Below are 24,151 nucleotides of genomic sequence, written 5' to 3'. Positions count from 1 at the left end.
TTGTGGCCTTGGTAATTTGCAAGCCCTGTGAATACCCTTTTCCTTCAAGATTAGTGCAGGCAGACCAGCATATAGCTGGTTTGTCAACTGGTACCAGTCTTATAATTAAGTGCTTAATGAGTAAATGGATGAGTGAATAACTATTTTTAATGATTTCATGCACTTTGTTCTTTTCCTACTAAACCTATACTTGGCCAGCCTTGGAGTTGACAAAACACCCCACTTACATCTGTAATTTTTTTGTATGTTGTTTCTGATTCCTTCTGTTGCCTCATCATGTGTTTTACCTTAGTTAACCTTTTGATGGTAGCACCAACTGCAAAAATGCAGCTCATGTTAAGCATTTGATTTCCTCCTTTAGGAATCAATCAACAACTTTACGTAAGGTAATATCTTCTTGTAAATACTGAACTAGGTCAGAGAGGTTTTTATATTAAGCCATGCAGACACATTGTCCAAAATGAAAAAAAAAATTTTATTGAGCTGTTTTTCAGTTGTATCCATCCACTTCTCCCCCAGTCACCAGTTCCAATCAAGTGATTAATTGTTCTCAGATTTTGTAACAAACTGTTTTTAACCAGTTGTAAAATGTATTTTCATCTTTATATTTTGGAAAACAGAATAAATTCCTCTTTATATGTGAGTTTGTCCTCTTTTGACATATATAACTTTGTCCTCTCCAGCACCAAGAATGGACATAAGAATTTTACGAGGAGCATCCGTGCGCACTGCATACTTTTCGAAGTGTGTCCGGCAACATCGGAATCCAAGGGCCTGCAACTGCTGAATTATCTCTTTTTGCCTGTTAAGACACACACAAAAACACAAAAATGCAAGAATCAATCACTCATGATCAACAGCCCCAAACCTACATACTACTACAGTCAGCATATAGTTTTACCCTCATGCACACAAGACTACATACTACTAATAATAAAGAAGTGTCAGCATATAGTTGTACCCTCTAGTATACAAATTTTGTGATCTTCACACTCTCAGTTGGATTAAAAGAAATCACAGAAAATAAAGTGAAGTGTCCCTTACAGGTGCTACTGTCATGTGTCACAGATGTCCTTTACAGATCTTACAGGTACTGTTGCCATGCATCATTTCAGCATTCTCCAGCACCCTTCTTTCTGGGAGATATATGTGTGTGTGACTAGCATCTTTCTGTAAGCAATGTAATGCAGTAAACACTGCCAAAAGAGACCCTCCCCCCACAAAAAAAAGAGGAAAAAGAATAAAACAGCTTCAAAAAAAATACTTTGTCACCATGTGTAGAAGCAAGACAGGTCACATTAGACTGGATAAATATTTACTATGAGCCATGCCTACTCTCTTTAATATTGCTTGTCATGCAGAGTTCTCTTTCTGCACCCACCATTCCACTGTCCACCACTTCACAAACCAGAACAACAGAAATTAATGCAGTAAAATACATGCATGCAATTTATACAGTAAAATATCTATCAGGGTCTCAATGCAACACAGTAACTAAGATCAAGAAATGTAAGAGAAATAAGTCAACTACCTGACCAATAATAGTAATACTGAGAATAAAGAGATGGTATCTAAGCTGCTGGAATTTCCCAACTGATCTACCTAAAAAAATAGCAGCAGCAACTTTCTATAAACTTCTATAATTAAATAATGGTAATATAATACTTGAGAACTTACTTTGGGAGACGAACTTTGCCCAACTTTTTGCTATGCACACTGTAATAAAATGGTGGGGCTGGAGCTACCCCTGTGTATTTCACATCTGCATAGCAGGGTCGCTTACTGTCAGGAACTCCATCTCTGCTCCCCAGATCCCTGGTAGATGCCTCTCTTTTAAAGTGCTCTTGCTTTGGAAAATTTCTCTCTACTGCAGTGTTTTCTTCACATGCTATCTGACCCATTTCTGAGTGGTCAGGGTCACATAACTCCTTACTGCGCCTAGTGTCTTCTTTCTTTTTTGCTGCACATTCTCCTGATGAACATTTTCCTGTTTGTGTTTCTCTTCCAAGATCTGATGAAGTAAGCGTTTTATTATTCTCGTTACTATTTTTTTTTATGTCTATGTCATATTGTGAGTCTAATGGAGGAGGTTTCATTTCACCACTAACATCAGTGTTTCTGCTGGCCAAGGTTTCTGCTGCAACAGACTTGTGACCATCATGGAAGCCCGACTGGTTAATGTTTAGCAGATCAACAACAGGGCTATTACACAAGCAATCTTCCAAAACTTTCTGTAGTAGGTCATAATATGTCTTGCTAAGGGTAATTTTCCTTCCAGCTTCTATCAGTTTTTGAAGACAAGGCCAATCAAATAAACTGCCTTTCCTAAAAAATAAATACAAGTCAACTCAGAAAGACCAAGGAAGAAGATACTTAAGAGAAGTGTGAGTTTGAAAGTATGTGACAGTGAGAAGTGACAGAAAGAATGAGTGTTTTGAGCATACACATGTATAACTTGAGTGTTTTCATTTCTAATAACAAGTGAAACAATTGTATCAATCCACTAATATCATTCTTCAAAAACAATAATGGAGCATGCAGAAAAAGTGTTAACATTTTCAACACCAATGGAAAAAAAAAAAGAAAAGAAACAAAACAAAGAGAAAAGAACAAAAAAAAAAAAAAAGAGAAAGACTCAAGGCCATTCTCATGACTTCAATGACTAGCCAAGTTTTAATAAAAGTTACGTTTTTAAATGCCAACTGATAAAAGAAAAATACTTTTCACTTTATGTAAAGAGACAATATTGAAAATTTAAAATACCATAATGGACCCAAGATGACTGCAGTTTTTCCTGGAATTTTTTTGTGACAGTCACAACCTAGCATACTGTATGGGGCCTCTGAAAGACAAAACATATATTCTCATGTATAAATAAACATAGCAATAAACTGTGGCTTAATTAAGCAAAAACTAACAAATGTTTAGAAAACTGGAAATACTACATATGTGACATGCAGGTATCAACAGTTCTACCAATAATCTTCAGAAATATGCTGACCAACTGGTGCCATGTTTTCTGGATAAAATGTTCGCTCTTCACAAATCCGACAGTGCAGAACATGGGCAATGCTCTGTAATGTATCATCAGCAATCTTTGGGCCTTTTGTAACTCGGATACTAATCAGGAGGGCATCCTCCAGAGAGACTGTGTACAGGACACAGATACCTTTGTTGCTTCTGGCTGCTTCTCTGAAACAAATCAAGCAAGTCACATGTTCCAAAAACCCAAGAATAGCACTGTTTACACTGAATTAAAGTGCAAAATGTGTTTTATGTCAGGTAAGCACATGCACATTGTTGTGAAACATTTGTATGTGTTGTAAGATACCAGCAAGTTAGCATCCCTGATCAGATAGAGAGAGAAAGTGTGTGTGTATGTGCATGTATAACTCCTTGCCTGGTTGAGATAATAGTGAATATTTTTGTGTACTTCAGAGACTTCTGATCACTTTATTATAGGCTACATTTTCAGTGTGTTAGCCTGGTAAGGAAAGTGTGTGTGTATGTATGTGTGTGTATGTGTAACTCCTTGCCTAGTTGAGATAATAGTGAATATTTTTGTGTACTTCAGAGACTTCTGATCACTTTATTATAGGCTACATTTTCAGTGTGTTAGCCTGGTAAGGAATCTACACTGAATTTTGTGTTAAATTAGTATCTTTGATTAGTGATTCAATGACCCCTATTGTAAACAGCAAACATGTATATATTGATACTGATGAGAACAAGTGTTTGCAGGAATTATGCCAAGGACAGAACTTCTGTTATGTCTCACTTTTCCTACAGTGGAACGCAAGTGCCGCTGGAAGCCAACAAAGTAATTCTGTGTGAGTGGCGGCTGTTCCCTGATCGTGAGAATATTAGTTTCTGGCCTATGCTAGAGAACTTAAAGCCTTCCTCATGTGGCGTATGTCATGTGCTATTGCCTTCATTATTGCACATTGAATTTTATGTCTTGATCTCCCTTGGGGGTGGGGTGGAGGGAACATTATCCAACTGAAGGATATGTGACATTTGTGTAGGATGATTGGCGGTGAAGAATGTGGTTGTTGATCATTTATCTTAATAGTTCTTAATAGTGTCCCTTCACTTAGAGGGTAATTTCAAGTACACGAGTCTGGTTGCAAGGGAGATAACTCATGTAAGAGCCTGCTGCTTTTTACTAAAACATTGTAGTTCATGTATTTTTGTGCTGTGGTTGCGATTTAAATACCATGTAAGGACCAAGAGAATCAAAGTTATTATTTTTTTGTTGTGTACTCTGTAATGTATGTGTCAGATATGCCATGTCTGTAGATGTGTGCTCTGTAATGTATGTGCATTACAATGAAAGTTTTCAGAAATCCCAAAAGAATGCATACACTTTCGAAACATGTCTGCATCACTCTGTCAAATATGAAAATTAAATTTCCTGATAAATTGGTCACTTACACAGCAAGAGAAGCAACAATGATTCTTGCAGCTAGTTCCTTGATGTACTCAGTTCTGATGCAGGTGGCGCTGTAACTACGGCGGACAACATGGGGAGTGCGTGCAAAATGCAGGACGTCAGGTACCACTACACACACCACCCCTCCATTGCGGACATTTCGAAACAAAGTGCTGAAGTATAATGATGGGTTCTTGTAAGAATCTACAAATCTGAAAAGAAAACCACAGCCCTTCATATAAAAACTGCACCAATTGCAATTATAATAACAAAAACAAATTCTTTATCAGTCATTTCTGTTCCAGATTATGAACCATTGTTATGAATAATAAAATGAGGTGATACTGATGCTGATTCGAAAGGCAACAAACAAGATCAAATCATGCACCCCATTGTTTTCTGTATAGCTGTTCATCAATACCACTGTTCACCTGTTAACCCCATGAGCCCTGCAGTAGTTGGTGCAAGCTTTTGATGAGAATTTCAAAGCATTATGTAGCTCAAGCCTTATCACTTTTACAGTTACTTCCTTAAATTTTAATTTTAATTTGTAGCATACTGCTGTTATGTAATCAATATTGATGTGATGAGAATGCATAATATACTGCATTTCACGAATGCTTTTACCATCAGCACATACCTGGGTGTGGCCCTATGCTCTATGGGAAGTAACAAGGAATAAACGAACATACCTGGGTGCAGTGCACACATAAGCGCATGCACACATACCTGTGCAAGTGTAAATAGATTCCCCCTGAAAACCCTTTATTTTGACAGGAAAACAAGTACACAAACACACATACATATGGGAGTGCAAATACATTGGCCCTGATGACCTTTGTATCTTGACAGGAACACGTGCAGCAAAATATAAAAGCTTACATGAAATTAAATGCTTCCAGTAACATTAAGACCTTTCCATCACACTGAGCAACATGAACCTCTAAAGCTGATTGAGAAGGGAGAGATGCCCCTGCAGGAACCGCAGGATTGAGTGGTAAATGACTGACAGTCAGTCCATTCTGGACTGCATTGTCCTTCAGCAGCTGTGGCTCCCTTAGTTCTACAAGAGTCACATGGACATCTGCTCCCAAGTGATGCTTCCACTGTAACCCAGCTATGCCTGTCCATTTGGAAATAATATATCATTGCCATTTGATAAATATCCAGCATAAACTAGCATGATAATAATTATCATATAAACAATTTCACATCTAATAATTTATGTTACCTTGTAGCAGGAAAAATATTCACAATCACAGACTTTATGAATTTCACAGTCCAAGAAATAAAAAATGGTAACATGTATTAGAGATTTAAAACAAAAGTTCTGAATGGGTGATAGTTGGTTTAGTGGGAAAGTGCTTCCACCTTGAGGTGCTTTTATTACTATGGTGGGGAGCGAGGAGGAAAACGGAGTACCAGAGAAAACCTCTGAAACCCAGCCCTGTGAAAAGCCTGCACAGCGATGGTAGCTGTTGAATCAGGGTTCTTTTCTTAGATAGTGGAACAAGAAGGGGGAAGACTATTTAAATTAACTTTTGCAGGCCAGCACTCCACTTCCAATGGAGACAAGGCAAGTGCCGAGACACTACATGTGGAGGAGTGAATGTTGCATCTTCCTAGAAAGGTGTGGTATTCATATTTTTGTGCATTTCAGGATTTTTTAGTATTTCGGATTTTTTTGTATGTTGAATATTTCATGTATTCTTTTAAAGATATAAATAAGTATTAGTAGCTTTTTTTGTTCTTTTTTGTAACTGTTATAGGCGCAGTTTACTGGTATCCTAGAGTATTTCGCCCAAGAAAGTTGAGGCTGCTTGTCTCCAAGTTCAGAATGTCTGGTCCCAAGAGGCAATGTTTATTGAATATTGGGTATCTGGTATATCAAGTATTGTCCCTGCTATTACTCCTAACCTTTCATGTGATGCTAGTCCTTTTTCACACCCTTCCTTTTGCAATATCGTGTTATTCTCAGATCTTGTTCTTGTTACTTGGTTCCTTTTTTGAGTTTTCTATATTTGATTTTATTATTCATTAGTACTGCTTTTTTATTCCTTTATAGTTCATACATTGTTTGCTTTCTGGTTCCTCATATGCTGTCCATGTTTCGTTCTTGTTCTTTGGTGCTAAAAGCATGCTCATTAGGAGTGAATGTGCTTTACAAATTTTGCATTATTATTAGTAGTATTATGCCTGCCTGGCTCCCTAAGTCTAGTTTCTGACACCATCTGCCTCCCCATGACAACTAAATTTGGAGTACATCACCTGTGACAACCTTGTTCAGCAGTAGACTATATGATGGGGAAACCTCGCTTTCTTGTGTTATCTCTCAGAGTACATCTACTCAGTAAGTTCCTCACCTCTGTGACCTTGATCACTTTCAGCCACTTATGCTATGTGGGACTTGGATGTCCCTTATCCACACTCTGTTGATATTTTTTTACCTGATGTCAACTTTGGTGGCATTCTAGCTAGAAAGAGTGTTGTAACATTGTGTTCAAAAGCCTTAGGCATTCGCCGTTATTAATAATAATAGGATTATGGGGAACTGTATTTGTTTAAAGTACTGTTCTTTGACTGCCACTGCTATTTCTGTTGCTATTTTGTAATCTTGTTCAGCGCAATGAGTCTGCCTTTGGCTGAGATATTGCACTTTATAAATTCCCACTTATTATTATTATTAACAGGACCTGGCCTTTGACATATTTGATGTCAACAGACTAAACTAAGATTTGAAATATTGGTGGTCACATTCTGATCTATTATTTGATGATTTGAAATGAATGTTGATAACAGAGTTACAGTGTTCCCTCGCTACTTCGCGGTTCATCTATCGCGGATTCACTACTTCGCGTTTTTTTTGAGTGAAGTATCGATCGATACTTCCGTGCTGGGAATTATCGTTCTACAAAACACCATAGATATTTCAACAGGAAAAAGACGATAAATTTAGCTATATTAGTATTTCTATTAAAATATCATGGTAATTTTGTGAATAGTCAGAACAAAGAAATAATTGTGTATGAGAAATCCATTGCTATGCGTAAGCGACGAGCCATGATTGGTGTCTCGCTGCCAGTTCGCATCAGTTTTTTTGGGTTTCTTTGTGTTGTATAATTTTTGTACACTTAAGTGTTATTGTACTGTATTAATACCATGATTAATATATTACTTCACACTAACATGATATTGTTTTACATGTATACATTACTATTGCATGTATGTCCCTACTTTGTGGAAATTCGTTTATCGCGGCTGGTCTTGGAACCTATCCCCCGCGATAAACGAGGGAACACTGTATATACAATAGAAAATAAAATATACAACTGAACATTAGATTTCACCAGTGATAATGAACTTAACTTGAATTAAATATTATGTTTATGCTAACTGTATATCATTCCCCTGGTTGTGATAATCTTGTTGTCATTTGTTCTCACTATTGTTAGGTATATATGTCAAGTGCTGTTTGTCTGTAGGCGGCAACTGATCCTAGATGATGGGATTTTGTTCTTGTCTTGTAAAAGTCCTTTGACCAAGCAGATAAGACTGTACATGACCTGCCCAGCCTAAACCAGTCGCGTTCTTTGTTGAAAGAATGTGCAACTATCATGAGTGAATGAGTTCTGAGACCAATTCATCTGGGACAATGTGCTAGAATGCTAGTGATTGTCAGAGCCCTCACTGAGATAATGTGCTAGAATGTTAGTGCTCTGCTGTGCTGTGATTGACATAACCCTTATTAGGTTTATGGGCCATGTTACTTGTGCATGGTCACTTGTTTTTTTCTTGTCTCTATGCATGTTTAAATCTTCCTTTTGCATAAAATAATCAAAATCATCAGATCAATTATTGCCACTGTTTTTCTGAAAGAAACCTTTCACTAATCAACACAATGTATGACACAGTCTTCTCTCATGCTTATGTACCTGAAAATAAGTACCTGAATATGCTGTTAAGTCACAAGCACAGAACTGTGACCTGCGTGTTTCTTCATCATTACCAGCTGAGAGTTTCTCTTTGTGTTCGTTTGCAAAAAGTGCAGAAGTAGCCAGCGCAAAGTCTCTGAATGAAACAAAGAAAAAGTTTACTTTCAGTTTGTTGAAGGTGTATCTGGTGAACTGGTTTACTGACATTTCCATTTCAAAAACAAAATGTAACAAAAGATCTAAAATTGTCTTCCTAGAATTCTCAGTCCAGTTTTGTACGCAGCACTAAAATCAAGTAATAACAAGGAATCATGTTAGCATGATTAGCTAATTTATCCCGTTATGGCTAAGAGCTCGACTGTGCTCCATTCAAAATGACATTCCATTTCTGTTATTCTGTGAGACTGCCCCGCAACTCACTTTTATTTTTATCATGAAAACTCGATACGTAATACTTTTTTCTTTTATTAGTTGTGTCTTAAATCAGAAAGAGCTAAATTGAAGGGATAAAAATGAGACGAAAGTTCGAGAAAAAAACCTTTACGAAGACTTCACACACAGGACACACATCAAATTTTGTTTTTCGTTTTTGAAACCACCTGAAAACTGCGGTTTTGGGAAGATATTTTCCCTTTTTAGAATCAGGAAACTTGACTGTCACACCATTTTCTGATATTTCCATAGCCATCGGTGGATAAAAACAACAGTTGTTGTAACAACCAAGTAACACGTGTATCAACCAATGGCGGTTAGCGTCTACCAATGGCACGATTCTTAAATGGTTTCATTCCTCATACCCTCCCTGACGCCATTTCCGAAATGATTACCCGACGGATTATCCGTTCCGTGTCAGGGTAGGTGTTTAATCTTCAAAGCCGACGATTACGCATAAAGGCGAGCACATAAAAGACTTGCTTTGCGACTTATGGATTCCTCTAGAACAGGTGAGATGCAAATATTGATCTTTCTTTTTTTGAAAGGAGGTTTTGGTACGGCATTGTCATACCGGCAAATCTAATGACTGTTCGAATAATACTTCTTTTAAGTACAGTAGTTCTGTACACTATTAATACTATCCACATACTTTGACTAACAGCGATCAGATTAAAATAAAAAGGGGTCACCTATTATTAGAAGACGAAACAATTGACCACGTATTGATAAATGTTTCACTTTGTATGTGGTACTCCCCAGAACTGAAACTTTTATGCAAATGTAATTTAGTTTCTCATTTCCTATATCGACACTAATCCTTGGAGTAGAACCGTAATGAGAGGAGGAATATTAGGTTTCTTATTTTCTGCAAGGATGAACAGGCATACATGATACATTAACATTTAGAACATGATACATTTAGAGTTTACAACATCACATGCCAACTGTAATATGTTTATTTGTATTGCGCTTTTTCCCACCATTAAAGGCTCAAATCGCTTTACTAAAAAGAAAAACACACAAGCATAATAAGAATGGATGCTGGTCTCAAAAACAGTTGTAACACAAAACAGAGACAGGAACAGAATGAGTTGAATTAGGGTTAATACCATGTAAGCAGGGTTCCCAGGTCCTTACAAGGTCCTTCAAGTCCTTACATATTGAATTTTCGCCGTGAGGCCTTATAAGTCCTTATATTTGTCATGCGGTCCTTACAAATTCTCACACAGGTCCTTACATTTTCTCTGTGACCCGTACAAGTCCTTATATCGATAAAATATTACCACAAATTTATTTTCGGAGTCGACTTTGGCGCAAAATACCGACGATTTTTCGCCGCATGTTTGGTCTACACATCTGTACAACACTAGCTGCCCTTCCGTATTCGCAAAAAACACTCTTTTTTCAAAAGGTCTTTAGAAACTTACTCTTTCTTGAACCTTGATCTTCTAGTACTACTGTGCATAGCTCTATTTCTCTCTCTCTTCCCGTTAGAGTGTGTGTGCGAGAGAGAAACATGAACTGACTTTTGTATTACACCAAAGAATGGCTTTCAGGTTTTGCAATTATTATTACTTAGATTTCTAGAAAACTTGGAACATTAACGGTGTTTGTTATCAGCGCGCTAAGGACACTTTTTAAGTTATCTAATCTAAATATGGCAGACAGGCATCCAAATTAACTCTTTGATTATTTATTAATAGAAATACATGTATTTGAGAACATAGAGAAGACCACAGATTCATAAATAATACATCTTTCCGACCATACAAGAGAAAAACTTGAGCATTGACGACTGTCACTTAGGTCCTTACGAATGCATGAAAGGTCCTTATAAGGACCTTACTTGGCACCATCCCTGTCCCTGGGAACCCTGTGTAAGGTTAGGTGTAATCCATAGTTGGGTACTCTAATACTATGTATAAAACAGCAGGGCTTCTGCTAATGTTAAATTCTTTGGGGTCCCAGGGACCCCTTCTTCAGATTTTTTAGGGGTCCCTGTTATTTGCCCATATTTGAAGGGGACCCCATTGACGAAAATTGAAGGGGTCCTCCGAATTTTAAATGCGTACAGTACGTAATTTTTTGCGTAAGCAGAAGCCCTGAAACAGTGTAATCCATTTCAAAACTTGAAATGTTTGGTGCAATATCAGAGCCCCAGAGACCACAGGTGAAGTCCTGGTGCCAGCATGTACGTACTCTCTCACCTGCATTATGCTGGGAGGAAGTCATCAGGCGACAGAGAGGGCAGGAATGTGATGTGTGTCATGCACAGGGCCCCAACTTGTGGTTGTGTCTTGCACGTGGATGTAGCAGCATTGGGTGTGGTGAAAATGTCCAAGACCACAGCACCATTCATGCCAAGGTCATTGTTAAACTAGGCATGCAACTAAGATTTAAAATTAAAGTATTTTATCTGGCTTTTCCTTAAGTCTTCCCACATTTGCTTGTTTGATAGAATATCTTTTTATTTGCATCTGCTCTGTGGTTGTGCTTGTGTAAAGCATTATATGTGTACATGTAAATTTGGTGTGTGTGTGTTTATGTTTGCACATTTCATCCCTGGGCTGGTACCATTTATTAGGGGAAGCACATGGATGAATGTGACTACAGAGGAAGCCTGCCACTCAGGCTTGTTCATCAGTTTGTAAACAGGCCTGCACAAGACAGCCAATCCATTCTTTCATGTTTGTATGCCTGATTTATCTTCAGGCCACCTTGGCATTAGCGTCTCTCTAAGATATCTCTAAGTACAGTCTTAGAGACCTATACTGGGTCACACAGCCAAACTATGTGACCTGCATATGCTGCTTGACTGTTGCAAGTAAGGGTTCCTGGTGTCCTACAAGTGTGGCAATTGTGCTTCATACAAAGTCATTGGTTTTCTATTCCCTATATGAGATTCATAGGAGCCTTATCAGGCACTTGTTCTTGAATGCCTAGATTCTCCTTTCTATATCAACAAGCAGAGTCCACATTTCACATCAGTAAAATGAGACTGGCACTAGGAGAGATTTTACTTCATACTAAACCTGATGTTATGGCTGTGTCTAGCCATTGCTGCTGTTTGCTGTCATGATCTTGATGAAGATGTCTGTTGTGGAGCTTTTATCTTTAGAGAGGGTGGCTTCCTGTAATTTAAAGCTGCTTACTTCTTTAGCCATTCTCTGTTCATGCAGATTTCTGTTTTCTAGTGACCTTACTCTGATCAGTGATGTTTCTATTCCATATATGCTTGAACTTTGTGTAAGTCTGTTGGTAAGGTTTTGTTTGGTCTGTCCCATGTCACTTCCTCTCATGTTACAGTCTGTTGGCCAGTCTGTTGTGTGGGAGTAGCCTGTTATATCCCAGCAATGTTGGTATGTTTATAGGTAAATTGCCCAGTTTGGAAATGGGATGTTGGTTGGGCCCATATTAGAGGTTAGACACAGTGGACAGGCTTATGTTGAACTATTGACTCCTGACCTTGACACCATTGACCTAAAATTGGAAGTCTTTTTTTTGTAGAATGGCGATCATTTTCAGTCTCAGTCTGCCATTCTGAACTCATGAAAGAATTATCACAGATTATTTTTTGTTTTAGTAATTAATATATACAATAGACTCTTTATGAAAGATGTGTAAAAAATATATTCTTTGTAGTGTTTGTCAAATCCAAGTGATATAGAAAAGAGATAGAAAAAAAGATGTGTAATCAAAGAAGAAATGCCACATAAGTGTGTAATAACATCTCATCAGAAGACTTAGAAGACTCATAATACTACTAGTTCCTTATTTGTAAAAATTGCAGGAACATTGTCATCATGTTTTGGTGAACTTGACAACTCTTCGGCTTTGGTGTTACGGGTGTGATAGCGAAGTGTTTCCTGGACAAAATAACCCACCGTTCAAGTGAGCTTTCACTCTCACATTCTTGTAAATCATTAAATGATTGTATATGTCATATAGCTGGGGATGTTATCAATCAAATCACTTTTGAATTGCAGTGATCTGACATTTCTTTTAAAAAGTGTGAAACCTGTCATGATAATTTTCAAGCATTCTTGGGTGTTATTTGCCAATGGTCTGATAATGGAATTATAGTACACCGCAGCATCATATTACAGCATTTAAAATGTGCAGTGATATTGCAGCGTTCACAACATGTTCTGGTAATGTTCCAGCATTCCTGAGGTGTTACCAGCCAATGGTCTAACACCTTGTGTTCATGCTGAAAGTTCCAACTGTAGTACACCACAGCGCAGCATTTCAGGCGGTGATGATTCAGAGTCTGACATGGATGATGAAAATGCTCGGCCTAGAGGTTTGTTTAGATAACATTTACATGAATTTTTAAACAAGTGTCAGAAAACCACATTCTATGTCTTTCAAGGATCTGAGAAAAATACCATGAAAAACTACCAAAAATGATACTGGCTTGTCTGGCCTGCAGTTCGCCAGTACTAATCTCTTTTCTCTTGGGATAAAAGAATATTCTTTAGAAAAAGCATCCACTCTCTTGGTCTTGGTGTGTCTTCAGAATGTTCCACGCAGTGCTAGATCTAGCATTAGCTTGAAGGCTCTAATTCAGGGGTGTCAAACACCCGGTCTGCGGGCCACATCCGGCCCGCCATGAAATTTTACCTGGCCCGCGAAAGAATTTTAGTTAATCATTGTTAATGGCCCGGTGATGGCGACAGTTAAAAGGCTAAGAACAGCAAGCGATGGGATGAGTTTAGTAAGTTTGTACAGACTACCAACTGTGCACTGGTCAAGTTACCACCGCTCCTGTTGATGACCTGAAGGGATGGTGAAGGCGGGGCCCATAAATCTGACCTTTGACACGGGACACACTGGCCTGAACACAGGCCGCGGGTCGAAGATTTTTAGTACCTGTTAACTTCCCTTACTCGGTCCGCGATCAAAGGGTGACTAGGGGAAACCCACGTGTATGATGAGGCAGCTCAGCAAAAAGACTAGTAGAAACTCATCACTGTCTGACTCTGCGGGCTTGCGAGCGGAAGTCGTCTCGATGAGACGTTAAGTTGTGAGAAGCAAACTTGTGGAGATCAAGCTGGTGGGAGTATAGCTTCTCCAAGGACAGGGGATTATATATATACCTACCAACTAGAATTATATGTGCAAACTGTGCATGATACATGTGAACTGTGAATTATACACGTGGACTGTGGATGATAAGTGCCAACTGTGGAATACTGACTGTCCAGTTCCTGCATCGTCAAGAGGGAATGACTGCCGCCAAAGAGATAAGTATCCGAGTATAAATAGCAAGCCACGGTGTTGAAATAATTGCTGCTTGTGTATTGATGATTTGTGTCTTTTTTGCCTAATTATATTTTCTTTTACATATATATATACACTGATGCAATAACATCACATGTCATAGCGAATAGTACTGAGCAGAGCAGAGCACGCGATTGTTTATTAGAATTAATTGAAAGCTGTGTGTAGTGTGCGAACTTAACGCTAGTCGTAGGTATTGGTACGCCATCTGTCGGGGAACAAAGGCAGATGATCAGAGCTAAGCACGTGTTGTGACTTTTCTAAAGACTTTTACTTAATGTTAATTTACTTAATAAAGATCGAGAACATTACACTGTGTAGTGAAGGGATTTTTGTAATTCAATACCAATCAAATTTCAAATTAAAGCAACGTATGTCAAAGTATCACTGATATGAACCTGCCCTGGGACAAACTTGTCGCACTTACAACAGATGGAGCCCCGACGATGTGCGGCCCACAGAGTGGACTAGTTGCAAGGATGCGGTCACATATCCAAGAAAATTGTAGTGGGGAGTTGATAGCACATCACTGCATAATACACCAAGAATCGTTGTGTGATAAAGTCCGCAACATGGAGCATATTTGTGTGAGCAACTTTTATCTGTGATGAAGATCAACAAAACATCACACAGGAGTTGTCTTACTGATAAACACTTGCAGTCCATCCTGAGAATCTCCACAACACAGAAAATTACTCCAAACATAAACGAACTTGTTGCCAAGAAAAAATGTCAAAACGTCCACTTCTGACAAAGTAAATTAAGAAGAAAAACTGCTAAGCTTTGGTTTGTTATTACTTTAATTTTGTTTTAATGTATGATTTTGTTTACACAAATTAATAACAAAACGTTTAGTTTTCTAGTGTTCAATAAAAAGTTATCGGACTTAAATAATAACCTTCGGCCCGCCACCTTGTGTACGATGTGAGATTTGGCCCCCTGTGTAATTGAGTTTGACACCCCTGGTCTAATTCCTTCATCCTATCAGCACTAGCATAGATCTAATGATAATGCTAGTCCTTTCACACTCACGGTACTAGACCTAATGATAACGCTAGTCCCTTCATGCTTTTGGTACTAGCCTTACCTTTTGACATGGCAAACTATATACAGTACCAAAAGGTGTCAGAGTAGAAATCAATCACTCACAGACACTCATAAAGACACTTGAATGACTGTGAGTTTCACAGACATCTTTTGTTTAGGTCTACTTTTGAAATTTTAATAGTCATTCTTTAACACAGTGCTGACATGCTTGTTTCTGTATGTGATGGGCCTAGATGCTGCTGATGCACCTAGCAAATATGTTATTCTTTTCATTTTTCAAATAGTTCGTTCTGCAAGAGAAGTAAAGGCCGCATTTCTCTATGTTACTTCCCTTTGTTTCAATTTGTCCATGATATCCAGTCTTTTTCTAAACATAGCGAAGTGAATGAAATATGTTTATATGGTGTAATGTTGCACATGTTTTCTGACAGTGTGATGTGGCAAAATCATCAGATGATTCCCCTCATTATGAATAATTTTCATTTACTTTAGGATCATTGAAGATCAAGTGAATCAATACATGGACTTTCTTATGAACAAAAGTTTTACCTGTGACCCTACTTCATTTTTGAAAGAACAAAACATGCTGTTGTTAAAGGAAAGTATAATTAATTTAAATAAATATAACCAAATTGGGGCAACATGCATGTTTAGTACAGTAAGTTGACATTGTTCTGAGCGGGGTGCACGTTTGCATAATTTTTCTTAACACTAAATATAAATTTATTTTGATGTTAGTAACATTTTGTTTTTACATCTATAATACAGGTTTAACAGGGCTTCAAAATCTGGGGAACACCTGTTATTTAAACTCTGCCATTCAAGCATTATCTAACTGGTAAGGATTGAATTTTTTTAATAATGCAATACATCTTTGTGCAACAGAGATAGAAATTTTCTTTGTTGGGGAGCTCATGAACTAAACATACTAAGCAATGAACTAAATATACAATCATCCGTACAATGACTACACTTTCAAGTACATGGCCCTTACTGGTGATGAAGATGGTTATTGTTATTATAAGTAGTTTTGTTACAACATTCAATAGAATAATGATTTTCTTGCTTTCTTCCTTCAAAGGAAGATTGACGAAACATAACTACATAAGGATTAACAAATGTGTTCAACTGGGCTAACTATTGTAAAGTATCGTTATGATCATTTTGTGATGCATCATTACTCATTGCAGCCCTCCGCTAACACGATTTTTTCTTGACTGCCCTGGCTACGTGCGAACAGAAAAGTCACCCATGCTGTCCAAAGGCTATCAGAAACTTGTGTCTGAGATATGGCACAAGAAAAGGTGCATAGATTTGTTTTAATTTGTGGCCCTAGTCAGAAGGAGGTAGCCATGTATTTATAAGCAATCTTTTTTACACTAATGGCTTGCATTACTTGCTAGTATTTCTGTATGATAATTCATGGAATGTAGCCCTAAACACTAGTAGTGTACAATACCTAGCTGTTTCAGATGGAAAGAAATACAAAGAAAAATAATATTTTAAAGGTATTACTTAGTAGCATCTTTACTTTCACTGCTGATTTCTAGCAATACAACCTGTAGAAACAATGCAAATCTGGTCACATTACAGTCTGTCAAAGAGAGTGCATTATACAAGCAATGGTCACATTACAATCTGTCAGGGTCAGGAGACTAGTAACAGTGCTTATACATATAAAAACCTGTTTAAGATAAGAACTAACACAATGTGTGCATATATATACACACTCTCTTAGTATGCATAACCTTGCTTTATAGTAGATATAAATATATATTCTGATGTAGTTGGAGGGAATTTTTGCCTGCTACTGAATAGGAAACATTTGCAAGATTATATTTTATGTGCTGCAGACCAAGTTTATGTTGATATGTTGCAGACCAAGTTATGTTGTTCCCAGTAACATTGTGAGTGGAATCAAAGTGGTACATCCAATGTTCCGTGGATACACACAGCAGGTAGGACTCTTGTCCCTTTTAAATTCATAGAGATTTGCCTTTTGATTTCATGTCCTCATTTTCCTTTGACTATATGACTTCTATCTTGAAGTCAAAATAGTTCTTAACACATTGAATGTTTGTGTAAGTTTGTAAATGCCTCCCTCGTATTTTTTTTTTTTTTTAAATTTACTGCATTCAGCTGAAGTTAGCAAACATTTCTGTTATATTCAAATTTAACTATCATTTTATTGCAAGAAATTAATTCTCAGCTGTTTTGCTTCAGAGTTTATTTTTGTTCCAACCTAACTCCCAGTCATTTCTTTTGGAAAGATGTTGATTGCAGAAATCATAAGATCCAGAAGCCATGATAATGTGTTCATGATTATCAGGATGCCCAGGAGTTCCTGAGGTGTTTTATGGATCAGTTACACGAAGAACTGAAATACCCAGCACCTTCCACTGACACTGAAGATGATAATGATGATGAGGAAGAGGATATAGAAGAACTGGAGAGTGGCATAGCCTCTCCTTCAGAACTGGATTCTCACAGTCTGGCCTGTGGTGATGGCGATGCTGGGGAGGGGAGAAGAGCTTGTGAACACCATCGGCAGAACTCTATGGACTCCAGCAGCAGTCAGTCTGAGTGTGACTATGAAACCTGTGATTCTGGACTAAGTAGTGAGCGTGGGTCGCAAGCAGATCACAGCATGTCTGGTGATGAGAACAGCGATGTCAACGAACACACATTGTGCCTGCCTAATGGTGTCCTTAATGGTGGAAATGGAGGGGCTGGAGGTACAGGCAATAATAGCATCATCAAACAGAGCCCCTTGTCACAGCCACGCAACAACAAGAATCGAAACTCCTACGCCTCACAGACATGGAATACTTCTACGGATGACAGTGTTGACAAAGTGGCCAACCTCAAAGAGATTAAGGAAACTGCAAACCTTTTGTCCAAAATAGAGACAGAAAATGCTCGTCACCAGGGCTGCAGTGGTGACAGACTTCACAAGAGTGAATCAGGCGAGTACCTAGATGCTCTGTCCGATGTCAGTCCTGCAGCCAGCACACGCTGTAAGACTGCAGCCCTGACTCAGCAGCAACCCTTTCACCAACAGCAACATCCACATGCTGTAGTCAACAGCAAGTCCACCTGCACCAGTGTAAAACCTTCATGCAGAGGTCAGAGTTTGTGTAATGCACACCTTGTGATTCACACTGTCTATTCATTTGAGCACAAGGTTTGCCTTGTGAAGACAGGTGCTTTATCCTCACTTTGTTTTCCTTTTCGTTTCAGCATGTTTTGTTACCATCGTTTTCCTCATCTCTTTCCTTTCACAAACTTTGTTATACTTAAGACTTGAAGACCTTTCTAAAGACATACTTTTGAGCTGATAAAGGCAGTGTTCAATGGTGAATAACACTATGAAATAATGGATGTGGAAATCTAGTGAGTTTGGTTTGCTAAATAAGGAGGGATTGGCAGCACCATTTATTGTATTTGTATCACAGTTTGTGATGCATGATACACATAAAATGTGCATTGTCTTGAGTTCAGCTAGCTGCCCTGACCATGGCACTGTCGCTACTACCACCTTTGTCGTTATACGACTACTTGTTTATTAGCATCTTGATCTGTATATTGGTATGCACTAAAAGCACCAATGTTATCTGGGAAACATTATTATTAAAGAGCATTTACTCAGTACATTTCCTCACCAGGCAGCAAGCTCAGTGCTTGTAAAACATGTAAAGAGAACAACACAAAGAGATAATATGTGTGCTATCCCCTTGTTGAGTGAACAGGAATGGATGCACAGATTCACCTTTTCAGCCTTGTGTTGCTTTCTCACAGTCCACTATTTTCAAACTTAAAGTTCAGATCAGCTCTCCATGAATGTGTCATAAGGCTTTGAGAAACGTATGTGGAATGGACAGTAGTATCATAATTGAGCCACTGTCTTCAGCTGATTACACTCAGTGGTGTCATAATTGAGCCGTTGCCTTTTGTATAATTACACTTAGTGGTGTGTTACTGAGCCACTGACTTTGGCTGATTGTACTCTCATCTCCCCCAACAGCCACACCGACCCGTGCATGTATGCAATACACTAATACTAAATTGCCAACGATTCACAACTGACTCCAAGCCCTCAGCATACGTCCTCAATAAAATACAACACAAGTTAGCATAAAAATATGGGAGTTATTAATAAAGTCGAGAACTTTGCAAATTATCATCTGGTGAGGTGGAAGTGCCTGACACTATGTTACAGAACAGGCTTGCTAACCTCTGGCTGTGTCATGTTGGAGCAGTCACTACAGCAAGACCAAGTGATTTCATACAAGCAGAGACTTGACTTCAACCAACCTTATCAAAGTCCCTCTTTAGGAACCACATGCTTCTGGTGGCAGTAGTGTTATCTCTTGATCCAGCATGATGTTAACACATCTCTGGCATTCTCTTTACACACACTTGATTATGCAACCCCCACCACACACATACACACAAACACTGTGACCAATTCGTTAACTAGCTACAACCAATCGCTACTTAGCAAGTAGGTGACAGACAGATGACATAGGTCAGTGGTTCTCAAAATAGTTTGGACCGCGGACCACTTTACTTAAGTAAAAAATATGGCGGACCACCAAGGCGTAAAAATCACTCTGTACTATGAATTTCAAATTTAAATTGCGGATTTGTTTCATTACAATTCAAAAGTAAATGTCCTTTTGTGACAGTAGTAAAGTAATATGTTGACATAAAACTACCTCGTTCTTTGTAATTAAAATGTTAATGCGAGGAATGCATCACTTTAAACATCACTTTGCTGACATATGACGACTGCAGCCGTGGACCACCTGACCTATGCACGCGGACCACACTTTGAGAACCACTGACATAGGTAACCATTCTGACTTTTTACTGCCCAGTGCATCCCTCCCTCACTTAAATTATGTCTATAATCCTTCAGTGGAACTGTCGAGGGATCCGAGCAAACTTTGAAGAACTTCGATGCCTAGCATCTCATTTTTCTCTTGATGTCATAGCACTGCAGGAGACTCTTCTCCTACCTGCCAACCCATTTTCCTTCAAAGGCTATCGAGTTTTACGTCAAGACTCACAAACTGATGTACCCTCAGGTGGGACTGCCCTTCTTATTCGTTCTAACCTTTTATTTAGCCAGTTACCACTCACCACTCCTCTTCAAGCTGTTGCTGCCCAAGTTTCCCTGGGCAAGACTATTACTATCTGCTGTCTTTATCTACCTCCTTCAGCTTGGATATCCCGACAAGACCTTGAGGGTCTTTTGACCCAACTTCCCACTCATGTCCTTCGTTTAGGGGACTTTAATGGGCACCACCCCTTTTGGGGCGGGGCCTCGACTGACACCAGAGGAGAGTTGTTGGGATCTTTTTTTTATGGAAAGCGATCTTTGTATTTTAAACGACGGTTCTAACACCTTTAGTCATCCTTATAATAGCACAGAGTCAGCAGTAGACTTATCAGTAGTCAGCACAGCACTTTTCTTAGACTTTAACTGGGCTGTACACGACGACCTGTGAGGCAGTGACCATTTCCCTATAATATTAAAATTAAAAAATAGTCTGGAGCGGGACAATAATCTTAATAGCGGCGGGTGGAATTTGGCTAAAGCGGACTGGCCTGCTTTTCAGACCTGCCTTCTCCGAAACTCAACTTTTAATTTTGAGGTTGGGGACTTCGGCAACGATCCTATGTTACATCCTGCCAAAGTCTTCACCTCATTTTTGACTAAAATCACATCAGAGACAATCCCTACACGGAGGCATCGAAATAACCACCCCCGGGTGCCTTGGTTCACAGAGGAATGTAGGGTGGCCCAGCGCGCTAGAAAGAAGGCCCAGCACCTAGCTTTTCGGCAACCTACTATTGAAAACATTCTAAATTTTAAAAGAAGTAGAGCTCATGCTCGATTTATTTTTAAAGAAGCAAGAAAACTTGCGTGTCAAAAGTTTGTGTTTTCACTGTCCTCCCATACCACTTCCCAAGTGGTGTGGGCGGCCATAAGGAAGATAAAGGGAAGGTTTCAGGCTAGCTCGATAGGCCATCTGCGGGTTGGAGATTACTCTGTGTACTCTGTTCTCACAGAGGTACGAGATGTCGCTAATTCCTTAGCATCCACCATTGCTCTCAACTTCTCCTCCTCACACTACTCTTCAGATTTCCAATGCTTGAAAACTACTCAGGAATCTTTTGGTTGTGACTTTTCATCCGATAACTCTGAAAAGTACAATCTTCCTTTTTCTATTTCTGAACTTCAACAGGCCCTTCAAAAGTGCAAAGACTCTGCACCAGGCTCAGAAAACATTTCTTATCAACTGCTTACTCATCTTCCACACGTCTCTCTCCTTCTCCTTCTAGACATTTTTAACTTTATTTGGGTATCCGGCTGTTTCCCTTCCTCGTGGAGAGAGGCAGTTGTGGTACCCATCTCAAAACCTGGAAAGGACCCCTCTGATCCAAACTCATACCGTCCTATCGCTCTCACTAGTTGTCTGTGCAAAACTCTTGAACGCATGGTGAATACTCGGCTCACCTGGCATCTCGAATCTCAAGGTCTCCTCTCCAACCTGCAGTGTGGCTTCAGAAAACGCCGCAGCACCATGGACCACTTGGTCCGTTTTGAAACCTTTGTCAGGGATGCGTTTGTCGGCAAAGAGCATGTTTTAGGGGTGTTTTTTTTTTTAATTTGGAGAGGGCATACGACACTACCTGGAAGCAAGGTATTCTGCTGGACCTCCATGCCCTTGGCTTCCGGGGTTGTATGCCACTCTTCATCAAAAATTTTCTCTCAAATCGCCTCTTTCAAGTAAGAGTGGGATCTATTTTGTCTGATCCTCGGGAACAGGAAATGGGCGTCCCTCAGGGCAACATTCTTTCTCCAACTCTTTTCAATATAAAATTCAACTCCATCTTGAAACATGTTTGTCCAGGTTTGGAGGCCTCGTTATATGTCGATGACTTTGCTATCTGCATTCGAGGCCGTTCCCTACCATGCCTCGAAAGTCGGCTGCAACTATGAGTAAATGCTGTACAAAGGTGGGTGACAGAAAATGGCTTCCAATTTTCTCCTACGAAGTCAGTATGCATTCACTTTTGTAAAATGAGAGGTATGTTTCCAAACCCATCTATTTCTGTCAACGGCACGGTACTCAAAGTGGTCCAGGAAGTAAAATTCTTTGGGGTCATCTCTGACCGTAAACTGTCCTTTCTTTCTCATATTAAATCTCTACGCCTGATGAGTGATGAGTGCAATAAACTTAAAGCTACTTAAAGCTATTGTGTCTACACTAGGTACAGGACCTTCTAGACCTTATGCTCTATTGGTCCTTTGTGGACCTATAATTTAAGACTACATAATGGTCAGCTGGCAATGCAAGTAGTCACTGGCCTTGTCTCATGATCCTGGTACCAGATACGCATGAAGCTCACCTGGCTGCTTGGACAAGTTCATTTCTTGACCTTACACCTACTTTCCCATTCTTGTTGATCAGCGTCTACCTTTACATTTAGTTGCAAGTTTGCAGGAACTGTATACATTGTGCTACAGCTCAAGGCTCTGTTATCTCCTGTTAAAGCAGCGGCTATCTCCCTTTGTCTTTAGCATAATTACCAAACTATAAAGAGCAGGAACTATCTCCATTTGTCTTCAGCATGATTACCAAAGACAGGAGCTGTCTTATTTGCTTGCCATTTTTTATCATGATTACCAAACTATTCAGAACTTGCATGCAACATTTCTTTTACCATCTCTCAGGCTCACCTACTATCATGTGGTATTGTGTTAGAAAAGCAGGTAAGTATACTAAGAGAACCTCTCCAGAACACATTCCTAGGAGTAAGCCAAAGAACATTATAAAGCAGTACATTGTATTCTTTTATTGCATAGCAGTCATCTTGATATGTGCCCTCTGGGGTCTGTTTACAACAGTAAGAGCCTGTCTGATGGCCCTCTGGTATATATGAGTATAGCACAGCGGTTCTCAACCTTTTACTTGTGACCCCCACCCCCCACCCCCCTGACAAACAAAGGTACGTCCGCGCGCCCCACTTAGCCAGATAGGTCAGTGGAGGAAGGGGGAGCCTTAGATAACCTCGAACGCGGCATCGAGGAAGTCAATACAATTCAACAACAGAAGAACAAAGTTCTTATCTGCAAGAAGTTAATTGTTAATGAAATGTTACGAAAGCAAATTCTGCAGTGCTAATAAATGTTATTTTATTAATTTTATTGGACACTCACTCTGATTAATGAGAAGGTTGAACGTGCTTGCTGTTGCATAGAGAAGCGAACCTTGGTGCGATGTTCGTACCCACTGCTATTCGCAGATCAGCCTCTGCGTCCACACGATTTCTGTATTAAAACTTCAGTGCTGCTAGTGCTGAAAATCCTTCTCACACATATACGAAGTTGAAAATGGCAGAAGAACTTTCATTGTTTTCTCAGAAAAGAGGATATTCACCATTGATGCTAATCCAGAATTTTGGCACTGGTGTTGTTTGGAAGACCATTTTCAGGGATTGGTCACTTGAAAGGTCGATGAGCTGCTCTTCTTCTTCTGTGGACAACCCGCTTGTGCTAGGATCAGCCAGAAATGGATTACGAATCCAATCGTATTTAGTCACATCAATTTCAGCGAAGTAATGCTGAAACCTTTCTTGCAGTCCGTTTAGATGGGCAATAATTACTTTCGTCACCTGATCAAGATTCAAGCTGTCAGCCTTGCACTTACACAAGCACGGAAACATATCAAAAATATTTTCTTGGCATATCTTTTGCGTCCACAACAAAATTTTTTGGACGAAAGCATTAATCTTGTCAGTTGTTTTTAATATGGTGGTGTCTTTCCCTTGTATAGGAGTATTCACAACGTTCAGCTTCTCAAATATGTCCGATAAATATGCCATTAGCAGCAGCCATCGGTCGTTCTTAAGCAGGTCAGCCTTGTTTAAAGAGTTCTCATTCAGAAACACCCATAATTCTTCCCGCAATTCAAAGACTCTTGTGAGAGCTTTTCCACGCAACAACCAC

General features: G+C 39.1%; 2 protein-coding genes across 9 annotated transcripts in view; one reads left to right on the top strand and one right to left on the bottom strand.

The window, feature by feature from the left end:
• Nucleotides 1–456: 456 nt before the first annotated feature.
• Nucleotides 457–9,161, bottom strand: LOC112575068 (TRMT1-like protein). 5 transcript variants are annotated; one of them, XM_025256612.1, is made up of 9 exons: nucleotides 8,964–9,161; nucleotides 8,379–8,500; nucleotides 5,315–5,555; nucleotides 4,435–4,644; nucleotides 3,002–3,192; nucleotides 2,764–2,842; nucleotides 1,678–2,325; nucleotides 1,336–1,398; nucleotides 666–802 (listed from the first exon to the last, which is right to left on the bottom strand). In XM_025256612.1, exons 1-8 carry the CDS (start codon nucleotides 9,050–9,052, stop codon nucleotides 1,341–1,343), a joined length of 1,638 nt encoding a protein of 545 aa, XP_025112397.1. In that variant the 5' UTR covers nucleotides 9,053–9,161; the 3' UTR covers nucleotides 666–802; nucleotides 1,336–1,340. The 5 variants fall into 5 exon arrangements, with proteins under 5 accessions (XP_025112393.1, XP_025112398.1, XP_025112397.1 ...); XM_025256610.1 differs by lacking the exon at nucleotides 1,336–1,398 and adding an exon at nucleotides 1,045–1,132 and having other exon boundaries at nucleotides 669–802; XM_025256608.1 differs by lacking the exon at nucleotides 1,336–1,398 and having other exon boundaries at nucleotides 457–802.
• Nucleotides 9,162–9,169: 8 nt separating this feature from the next.
• LOC112575066 (ubiquitin carboxyl-terminal hydrolase 20-like) overlaps nucleotides 9,170–24,151 on the top strand; it is a 29,006-nt gene continuing 14,024 nt past the window's right edge. For 2 of the 4 annotated variants that reach the window (XM_025256605.1, XM_025256604.1), the window contains exons 1-8: nucleotides 9,170–9,308; nucleotides 10,953–11,164; nucleotides 12,590–12,690; nucleotides 12,963–13,102; nucleotides 15,898–15,967; nucleotides 16,320–16,433; nucleotides 17,009–17,087; nucleotides 17,459–18,254. In XM_025256605.1, the coding sequence (XP_025112390.1) occupies nucleotides 9,290–9,308; nucleotides 10,953–11,164; nucleotides 12,590–12,690; nucleotides 12,963–13,102; nucleotides 15,898–15,967; nucleotides 16,320–16,433; nucleotides 17,009–17,087; nucleotides 17,459–18,254 (1,531 nt within the window). In that variant the 5' untranslated portion in view covers nucleotides 9,170–9,289. The remainder of the gene's footprint in view (nucleotides 9,309–10,952; nucleotides 11,165–12,589; nucleotides 12,691–12,962; nucleotides 13,103–15,897; nucleotides 15,968–16,319; nucleotides 16,434–17,008; nucleotides 17,088–17,458; nucleotides 18,255–24,151) is intronic. The other 2 variants (XM_025256606.1, XM_025256607.1) reach the window with 2 other exon arrangements.

The sequence above is a fragment of the Pomacea canaliculata genome, linkage group LG11 (genome assembly GCF_003073045.1).
Source record: "Pomacea canaliculata isolate SZHN2017 linkage group LG11, ASM307304v1, whole genome shotgun sequence".
NCBI classification, from domain to species: Eukaryota; Metazoa; Mollusca; class Gastropoda; order Architaenioglossa; family Ampullariidae; genus Pomacea; species Pomacea canaliculata.
Note: the sequence above shows the minus strand (reverse complement) of the source record. Positions and strands in the feature narration are given on the sequence as shown.

Coding starts and splice junctions, on each gene's coding strand:
- LOC112575068 (XM_025256608.1), bottom strand. CDS start 9,052: ATGGCTATGGAAATATCAGAAAATGGTGTGACAGTCAAGTTTCCTGAT. Junction 3,193..4,434: donor ATTGTTGCTTCTCTTGCTGT/GTAAGTGACCAA, acceptor GATTTGTTTCAG/AGAAGCAGCCAGAAGCAACA. Junction 2,843..3,001: donor AGAAAACATGGCACCAGTTG/GTCAGCATATTT, acceptor TTTGTCTTTCAG/AGGCCCCATACAGTATGCTA.